At 45.4% G+C, this 10,274-nt stretch overlaps 1 protein-coding gene across 2 annotated transcripts; it reads left to right on the forward strand.

Moving 5' to 3' along the window:
• Positions 1-158: 158 nt before the first annotated feature.
• atf3 (activating transcription factor 3) lies at positions 159-9,992 on the forward strand. Of its 2 annotated transcripts, none has more exons than XM_039738232.1 (4): positions 159-262; positions 4,207-4,450; positions 5,013-5,120; positions 8,184-9,992. In XM_039738232.1, the coding sequence occupies exons 2-4, from the start codon at positions 4,211-4,213 to the stop codon at positions 8,379-8,381; spliced, it is 546 nt and encodes a 181-aa protein (XP_039594166.1). In that variant the 5' UTR covers positions 159-262; positions 4,207-4,210; the 3' UTR covers positions 8,382-9,992. The 2 variants fall into 2 exon arrangements, with proteins under 2 accessions (XP_039594166.1, XP_039594165.1); XM_039738231.1 differs by lacking the exon at positions 159-262 and adding an exon at positions 297-632.
• The last annotated feature ends 282 nt before the right edge of the window (positions 9,993-10,274 follow it).

Below are 10,274 nucleotides of genomic sequence, written 5' to 3' on the forward strand. Positions count from 1 at the left end.
GGCCCCGTGGCTATTAATAGCATGACGTCACCCCCTCCCTCACCCCCTCCGTGGCAGCCCTAGTAAATACCAGAGCCTCCCGCGGCCCTATATAAAGCGGGTGATGCAACCTTTATCCGACATCTCAAAGTATTCTTCCCAGCGAGGGAGGCGCGGAAGAAGGAAGAAGAATAAGAAACGAAGGAGGAGGAGGAGGAGGAGGAAATAAACGGGACTGCTCCCAGAGACTCGACGAGCACGCAGAGAGACGCACGGGCGCTAGGTAGGTACGAGAGCCGCGGTGAAGAAGTTAGAGCTCGGCACGCGCTTGGGGGGACTGCCGCCAGAATGGGGCTTCTCCTGTGTCCCGATCGGGGGGCGCACCCGGAAGAAGGTCGGGCTGACAAGCATACTGGGGGAGTGGGAGGACGGCGATCCTACAAGTTTTTGTCCTTACATCACAGACACACCGGGGAGCGAAGAGAGCACATGTGCGGGCTACGCTTGTCCTACCGCTATTCCAGTTTGGTCCAGGGTACGAGGAGGACACGTACCAGGTCGGGACGCCTGGCGACACTCGCGTGGGGGCTCCACGAAGGGCAGAAGTGGAAGGAGCGCGCGGACTTTCAACAAGAAGTGCTGAATGTCTGCGAGTACGTAACAGCGATTACTCACTAGCCATGTTGACTCATCAGATATTCCTATGCACGTTACACACTCCGTGGGGTGGGGGGGGTCACAGCTTACCGCATAGCGATTTTTATAAAGTTTGAATAACCTTTTGGTGTCGTGTCTGTTAAACCACAGATCTGTAAGACTGTAAGGCTGTAACTGCATAGACGAGTCTTCGCCGGCCCCGCCGTGTCCTTCACATGCCGGTCTATTGAACTGAGCCGCCTTGTAGCCGCCGGGCACCTGAACCGGACACGCGTGAGGGGCAGCGGGACTCGAGAAGGCAGATAGCACGAGATACCGGTCAGGAGTCTCCAGCGATCCCGAGGCAGGAGCGAGGAGCAGCCAGCGCGCCCTCCTCGAGCTGTCACTTCCTCCCGGGTGCTTTCCTTGGTGAGCGCTCGGTGCTCCGTGGGGGTTTATCCGCGGGTGACTCACCCGTGTTTATCGGCAGCCTGCCTTCTGAAAACAAGGTGCTTTTCACAATGTTGCGGAAGGAGAGCCCGAGTCATCGGCGGACTTACGGCCGCTTCTGCATAGGCGAGGGAATTTTTAAACGCGCTTTTTGGGAATCGCGCCTTCGACTTTCCAAGAAACCGTCCCGGAACTGCCCGCCGAGAGAAAAGAAAACCGCCTGCGGGACACTCCAGGCTGGGCTTTAACAGGCGGGCACACCGTCGGGCGCTTCAGTCACTTCTCGTCCGGGATCGGGATAGCCACTGGCAGGCGCGGCGTAGGCGAGGCGATGGGCTCCGGGGGTCAGGCCACCTGGAGGGCGGCAGGTAGGCAGACGTCCGGGCGCAGGGGAGGAGCTCACCGGCGGTGCGAGTGTCGGGGAAAATACTAGAAAAAGTGTACGTGTATGGTACGAATACACGGGGCTATCGAGAGCCGATATACGGAGAATGTGTGCGTGTGTGTGAAAGAAATCACAAGGTATGAGCGTCTAATTAGTGAGGTCGTAATGTATTATGGATGTGTAATTGAACATTAATAGGCGAACACGCACACACAATAATCGAAGTGTGAAAGTGAAACTTGAGCGTGTGTAGCAGTGCCGATATAGTACAGTATGTAGTAAAGAAAGAAATACAGAATACGAAGATGATCTATTTAATGTGAGTGGATGGCATATTCTAGGTGTATAAAATGTGTACTTTGGGCATCAGAAAGGCGCTACATCGATAAATGATTATAATAGAGAATATAACAGTGTGTGTGTGTACCTGTATAGGAGAATAAGAATAAAAACGTGTATATTAATGTGAGCATACATATAATATACACGCATGTACAAGACATATGTGTGCGTGTCTGTGTGTATATAAATATTAATGTAGTATACAGGCGTGTGTGCAGAGACAGTATATCAAAATATGGGAATTATTCATACATGTGTCTATATAATGAAAATAGTGTCCTCACATAGAGAATATGACAAAAAAGTGTGTGTGTGTGTGTGTGTGTGTGTGCACGCTGTATACAAATCTACACATATATACAAACACACATCATGTGAACATGTTTGTAGATAATACAGTATAGGAGAGTGTGTACAATTTAAATATTTATGTTGTGGGTGCACTCATATTATATATGTGTGTGTGAAAGTGAGAATAAGAATGAAAATCAAGTGTGTGTCATTAGGTAGATAGATACTTTATTAATCAAGGGGAAATTCACAAAGTGTAGTGCATACAAAGAATTGGCTTGTGTTTACCGGTCTGTATATTTGTATGTGTGTATTTTGAATATTTGTCTTTATATATCTGTATATCGATACCTTATATTGGTGCTGCTGTTCAAACCCCACTACTGACACTGTGTGACCCTCAGAAAGTCACATCACCTGCCAGGGCACTAAATGGAAAAAGGAAACGACAAATTGTAACCAATTGTATCTCAAAAGGTTGTAGCCAAATTATAATCTCTCTTACATATAATAATTTTGTTTCAAATGGCAAGTTTAGCTTTTTTATTAGTATTGATTTCAATCAGAAGCAAAGAACATTCCATATAATCTTAGTGAAACCCGATTAAGTTTTTAAACTTTGAACAGAAGCTCAAGAAGTGGGACGGCCAGCCACGCCAACACCCCTTAAATTCACACAAGGATTCTTCCACATTTCTATTATGTTGTATAATGAGATAATAAGCTCATCCTCTCATTATGTGTCTGTATGTTTTCCACAATGGGATGTTGACTAATTCAAGTTAAATGTTCACTTTCTTTCTTTTTCTCTTTCTTTCTTTCTTTCTTATTCATGACCTATAAGGCAGGTCTTTATAGTTTTATAACTATAACCGTTCTCCGGTGTCCCTGTATATTCCTCATCCTCCCTCTTTTTATCCCCGTGTTCACTTTATTCCTTGTATATTGAGTGAGTGAGTGTGTATTCTGTACCTGCTGTGTAATTTTCAGTTCCCCGTCTACTCTTTCTTCTTTTTTTAAATACAGGCCTACATTACTAACAAGAACCACTGTGATTAAGAACGACATTAAAATGTTCTGCTAACTTAAGTTCCCTTTTTTGTGTTAAGTGGGAATTTTTCCAAACGAGTCACTAAAGCTTCTTTGTAAGCACAGAATACCAGTCTGTTTGTGACTGGCGTGGACTAAAGGCCTGAAGATGTTAGACCACGCCATTGTGTTTTTGTTCATTTTCAGAGTGTGTGTCCACTTAAATTGAAGGCGTTAAGCAATGAGGAGTAAAGCAGCTGAATGAATGTGTGTAGAGTTCTACACAAGTAACGTCCCTCGCTGCTCACCTAAACCCCCTTAAACCCCCTTGTCTGATTGTCCTTCACAGCCCGTAAGGTTACGTTTGAATTGTCTACTTCATGTAGTCACACAGTAAATGACTTAAACCCCTTCTCTAGCCCACCTAATCCACTTCAGGGTTGTAGGGAGATGGAGCCTAGTCTGACAGCATCAGGCAGGAAGCCACCCCGGGTAGGACACAGCAGCCCATCAAGGTGCCCACACGTGGAGACGGCGCTGATTTAGAGTTGCTGACTGACGAGCGAATGTGTCTGGTGGTGAAACAAACAATGGGAGAAGGTGCAGACGGCACGTGGGAAGTGGCTGGCTGTGCCATTTAAATCCAGGATGCTGGACTGGTGACCACTGCATTGAATGAATATGAATTTCCCCTTTGGATTAATAAAGTATCAATCTATCTCTCTCTCTCTCTCTCTATTGGTGTTTTTTAAATGTTCGTAGATGCCCATAAAATGTGATTCAATATAAATAAAGTGCGGCCTTTATACCGGCTGTGTGCGCGCGCGGTGCGATTCTCCACGTGTGCGTCAATTTATTTAGTTCCGTATATGTGTAAGTATTTTTAGGTACACACCTCATGTTTATTGTCAAGCTCAGTTGCGGCAGTATAGAAAACTAAAGTACTGAGATAAACGGCAGCTTAAAATGAAAATGACTTTGTGTTATTCAAACGATGCCACAGTAATGCCAGCTGTCTCGACAGCAGCGGCCGCACTTGTGTTTGAGCTGAAGTGCCTCCGATTGTTTAATGCGCCTTTTCCTCTGCGTTTCAGCACTATGATGCTTCAGCATGCTGCACTGGGCCTGTCGGAGATCAGCGCTTCAGCGGTGGTGCCTTGCTTGTCCCCTCCAGTGTCACTTGGCTTCGAGGACTTTGCCAACCTTACACCTCTAGTAAAAGAAGAGCTCAGATCTGCCATCCAGAACAAGCGGCTGTTTAGTGGAATGAGCTCCATGATGGAAAGCGTGACGGTGAGCAACGAGGTGACGCGAGACCTGCCACCTGCAAAGAAAGAGGTGCGTAATGAGGTGGCACTTCCAGTCGGGTCCCTTTGGGGAAGTGAAAGCTAAATAATTAGTGAGAAGCCTTGAATGGAGTTTTCTTTTCTAGCAGGTTGTATTTTGAAAATCTGAGAACTGTGTCTGTATATGTTTGTTAGTGTCTTTAATAGGATTTAATATTAATATTAGCAACACCATAACCGCCATTACTGTTAACAGAGGACACTTGACATTCTCCATTTGTGTGCAGAGATATTTACTCCCCACAGAGTTTCCCTTTGTGCTCTTTACAAGTCCCCATTTAGTTTTTACCGTTAGTTATTATTCTAGAGTTTCTCTGTGTGACAGTAAAACATTTCATGGTTTTTCCATTTTTAATTAATTGCTTAAAAACTTAACATGGCTAAATGGAGCGTCAAATGAATGTAGCGGCGAGGCGAACTGAAAAAAGACGTTTTATTGGTAAAAACCTCGGTGGCCCAACTGGGTTTTGATTTAAGAAGTGAATTTGTGACCCCCACGTTCACCCTAAACACCCGAAACAGAAAGAACTCATTTTGGAATTTTGTTCTTTTAGGCTACGTTTGAGGAACTGGAGAGGAGGAAAAGACGAAGAGAACGGAATAAAATAGCTGCGGCCAAATGCCGGAATAAAAAGAAGGAGAGGACAGACAGCTTACAAAAGGTAGGCAAATCTGCTGGGGTCGATGGCACAACGAAACGCCTCACAGTGAGGAGGGAGTAACGTGGAGCTGGCTGGTCCTCCCCGTATACTCCATCCCAGAGACATTCATGGCTAACTGGTTTGAGAAGTGGCGTGCAGCTGGCATTCGGCTCAAAGCTGCTGCCCCACTCGCAGTGCCACTGGGCAGGCCAGCCGTCATGACTCTCGATATTTAATGGGAAAAGCTTGTAAAGAAATGGACGGACAACAGTGAGATGAAGTTGTATTTCATACCATCAAACAGGTAGTGAGCACTGGCCTGTGAAGACGGTAGCTTTTGATTTTTAGATCTCCTAAGTTTTATGTTACAATCCACTGCACCCTAATAAACTAGTAAGGAAAAACAGAAGTTTTGAGGTCGGGTAGTTTTACTAATTAATGAAGGTGCGGGACAGTTGGCATGTGATGTACGCTGATTAGCACACACAAGTAAGATTGTACACATGTGACAATGCTGACCCTATGAACTTAGGTCCTGAGTGCCCCCCCCACCCCACCCTGTTTACTGTCCCATTAGACCACAGTGGCCTGACTCGGAGTCTCCTCCTAATACCAACCATCGAAAGCCTCTGCTAGTGGCTGAACTGGCCATACGGACCTACGCCATCTGGGTAGGAAATGCCAGGCTGACTCGTTGCGTGGACGCACCTCTGTCTGTATCTCTGCATTCACTCGCACACCCACTCCAGCGCGTACAGACTGAAGCCATACTGCTGGTCACCTGGCGCCCTCACTTGAGGCACCATCTGGCCACTTGAAACTTTCCAGGCTGTCCATCTAGGCCTCTGATCCTGGCTGCTGCCCTGCCGGGAGTTCTACCAGCCTGTGGGCCCTTAGAGCGGGTACGGCACAGCTGCCACAAGCCTTCCTTCCACAGACACACATATTATGACCATGTGACTGCAAAAAATGTTCAAAATGTTGAGGCCATTCTATAAATCAAAATCTAGGAATAGGGAAGGAGATACTCCAAAGGACTGAAGCAGTGAAGATTATGACGAGCGCCACACTCGCGGTGAGGCTCCTCTACAGGCTGGGATCACCCGAGTAGATCGATAGATAGATAGATAGATAAATAGATACTTTATTAATCCCAAGGGGAAATTCACATAATAATCCAGCAGCAGTATACTGATACAAAGAAACAATATTCAATTAAATAGTAATAAAAAAATAAAAATAAAATTAATGTTAGCATTTACTCCCCCGGGTGGAATTGAAGAGTCGCATAGTGTGGGGGAGGAGCGATCTCCTCAGTCTGTCAGTGGAGCAGGACGGTGACAAAAGTCTGTCACTGAAGCTACTCCTCTGCCTGGAGATGACACTGTTCAGTGGATTCTTCATGATTGACAGGAGTTTGCTTAGTGCCCGTCACTCTGCCACAGATGTTAAACTGTCCAACTTTACTCCTACAATAGAGCCTGCCTTCTTAACAAGTTTGTCCAGGCGTGAGGCGTCTCATCTTTATGCTGCCACCCCAGCACACCACCGCATAGAAGAGGGCACTCGCCACAACCGTCTGGTAGAACATCTGAAGCATCTTACTGCAGATGTTGAAGGACGCCAACCTTCTCAGAAAGTATAGTCTGCTCTGACCTTTCTTACATAGAGCATCAGTATTGGCAGTCCAGTCCAATTTATCATCCAGCTGCACTCCCAGATATTTAAAGGTCTGCACCTTCTGCACAGTCACCTCTGATGATCACAGGGTCCATGAGGGGCCTGGGCCTCCTAAAATCCACCACCAGCTCCTTGGTCTTGCTGGTGTTCAGGTGTAAGTGGTTTGAGTCGCACCATTTAACAAAGTCTTTGATTAACTTTCTGTACTCCTCCTCCTGCCCACTCCTGATGCAGCCCACCATAACAGTGTCGTCAGTGAACTTTTGCACGTGGCAGGACTCCGAGTCGTATTGGAAGTCTGATGTATATAGATTGAACAGGACCGGAGAAAGTCCAGTCCCCTGCGGCGCTCCTGTATTGCTGACCACAATGTCAGACCTGCAGTTCCCAAGACGCACATTCTGAGGTCTGTCTGTAAGATAGTCCACGATCCATGCCACCAGGTGTGAGTCTACTCCCATCTCAGTCTTCTTGTCTCGAAGGAGCAGAGGTTGGATGGTGTTGAAGGCGCTAGAGAAGTCCAGAAACCTAATTCTTACAGCACCACTGCCTCTGTCCAGGTGGGAGAGGGATCGGTGTAGCATAGAGATGATGGTATAAAATGTTCTAAACTTTTTACAAAAATCTTACACCAGTACCTTGATTCTTGCAAGGCTTCCTGAAATCCCCAGGCGTTGGGCAAATAAGAACTGAGGCTGCTAATATAGAGACGTTTTACAAAGGGGTGCTGAAGCGACCTCCACAATTAATGTTTATTAATAAAGAGCTGGTGAAGGTACGACTAGACTTTCAAATGTGCTCATCTTATATGATCAAATGTGGCACTCGGTGCCACGGCCCACCTGCCAGGTTGTTCTGCCTGCCTAAGGTAAAGTCATCCCTGATGGAGGATCGCAGGAATCGTGGGAAAGAGGGGTCCTTTCATTGGATTAGCGCTATTTCAGCTGTGGAATGGCCGAATGGGGGAGGCGGCTTGATGGCTGAGGTCTCCAGGACTCTAAACAAATCAAAGCATATTATGGGATATCATCTACTGTTACATTCTACTCCGTACTTGTAAAATTTGTATTGTTATACTGTATTGAGGATTTGTTCTCTTCTGTGTATTGTATTGACCCCCCTTTTCTTTTTGACACCCACTGCACGCCCAGCCTACCTGCTAAGGGGTCTCTCTTTGACTGCCTTTGCTGAGGTTTCTTCCATTTTTTTGGAAGTTTTTTTTTGTCTTCTTAGAGAGTCAAGGCTGGGCAGGGCCTGTTAAAGCCCATTGTGGCTCTTTTTGTGTGATTTTTATGCTATACATTAAATAAATTGTATTGTATAATCGTATATGCTGAATAATTTACACAGGCTAAAGATGTCTGCCAAATTAATAACAATAATCCTTGTGATTTTTATTTGTAGGAATCGGAAAAATTAGAATCCATCAACGCCGAGCTGAAAGCTCAGATCGAGGAACTCAAGACGGAAAAGCAGCAGCTAATCTACATGCTGAACCTCCATCGACCAACATGCATCGTGCGAGCACAAAATGGCAGGACCCCCGATGACGAGCGCAACCTGTTCCTTCAGCAGATTGGCGAGGGTGCTTTGCAAGGCTAGGAAGTGCACTGGGGGTCATACCGATGAGACTGTGAAAAGCCAGAGAATCGCTCTGTCGCTCGAAGAAACTTGACACTTTAGGCAGGAGAGCTTGCACTTTATACACAACAAAGTCCTCGTCCCTTCTTGGAAATGACTACTGTGAGCAGACACGCGAGGAAGAGACCCTGCGGGAGCTCCATGCGCACCTCGGTGTTACGTTTTGTCTGCAGGCGCTGTGTGAAGGAAATGGTCAAGTAATCCAAAGCTTGTGTTCATTTAATTACCTACTTACCAAATGCCATATGTGTCGAATGGAAGAGTTGGGAATTGAATAGTGTTGCCACTGTTGGCCAAAAACGCACTTTGAACTGCACAACATGCGTCGTATGATTATCATTATTATATTATTTTTCTGCTGGTTGGAAAGATGTACCTTAATCCACAATGTGACTGTCCTGTGTACCCCCCCCTCTGCACTATATAGGTAGAGTCGTTTTCCATTTCCTCGCTTCTTACTAACCACAATTTAAAAGGCTTTTTGGCTCAGTCTTGTTCTCTGAACTATTTATTTTTTAACTTGGGAATGCGTCTTCATCTCTTAAGTTGATCATCAGTGTCCAGGTGATTAAATAATCGACCACTGATCTCATGAATGCAACACTTTGTCATTGTTTTTTGTAGGCTGAAGGAACTGATGGCTTAGGGGTACCTGTGTGTGTGTGTGAGTTGGTGGGCACCTTTTTGTCCCATCACTGAAGGAGAGAGCAGACCAGATGTCACGAAATGAAAATGTTGAGAACTTTTATAGCGAGAGCATGGACTGTAAAATGAGGAAAGCGAGATGAAGGGTGGCCTTGTAGTCTAAGCATGGACTGGACTGGAAGCGTGGGCTTCATAATGCCACTGTAGTGTAGACATTATTCTGTACAGTAGTTCGAATCTTGTACTTGCTGCTCTCCTTTGTCAACGCTGGAAGTATATTGGGCTTGGTGGACAGTCGTTCAAAATGTGTTTCAAATTCTCTAATCCATTAGTTTAAATCGCCCCCCCCATCACCTGAGTTGTCTTATCAGTTCTACCCCCTTTTTCCTTTTCTAAATATAATCGATTTGATTGGCATAGGCTATAATTCAAAGAGGTGACAATATCTGGTGCATATTGATGCCACCAGACCATGTGAAATAAACTAAGCCATGAGCGATCACACTTTGGTGTTAGGTGGTCTGTAGAATGAGATTCCACAAAGCTATGACTCTTGAGTCGGATACTGTCCGTCCTACACTCGTAACTTAGAGGTAATGGCGCAGGCGTCATGCTTGTTTTAAGCTTTGATTCATTTACATTCTTCATATCGGCATGCAACATCGGAGCACGCTCGATAAGAATGGAAGCTTCACGTCATATGTCTTTACTGTTGTGGTATTCAGAAACGATAAGCTTGTAGTAGTAGAATTCTGTGCTCCCAATGTCCAACATGATTGAAGAAGATGTTGATGACAATTTCCAGAAGCCAAATTTTATGACTACTGTATTCAGGTAAAATGTCCAGGTCCACTCAAATGCATTAAACCATTTGTACACACTATGTATGTAAACTGTTTTTGATACTTTAATAAAAAATAAATGAAACCTATTGTGTTTGTCTGAGTTACCTATGAGGACTTCGTATGCTTTTAGAAATCTCAGGTACGCTGCAGGTTTGTCTATAAAGGTAAAGAGAAAAGGCCATTGGCTGTAATGACTGAAAGTAAGCACACTCCTGGGATGTCGTCGCTCGCCAGGCACTCAAACGCAGAAAGAAAAGCTCCAACTTTACAACTAGGCCTCAGAATACAAATGAGACCTAAAGTGAGCCTCGTCCTGAAACTTTATAAACAGAACACCAGAAGACAAGCGGCCAGAAATCCAAAA

Source organism: Polypterus senegalus, chromosome 16 (assembly GCF_016835505.1).
Source record: "Polypterus senegalus isolate Bchr_013 chromosome 16, ASM1683550v1, whole genome shotgun sequence".
Lineage (NCBI taxonomy): Eukaryota > Metazoa > Chordata > Cladistia > Polypteriformes > Polypteridae > Polypterus > Polypterus senegalus.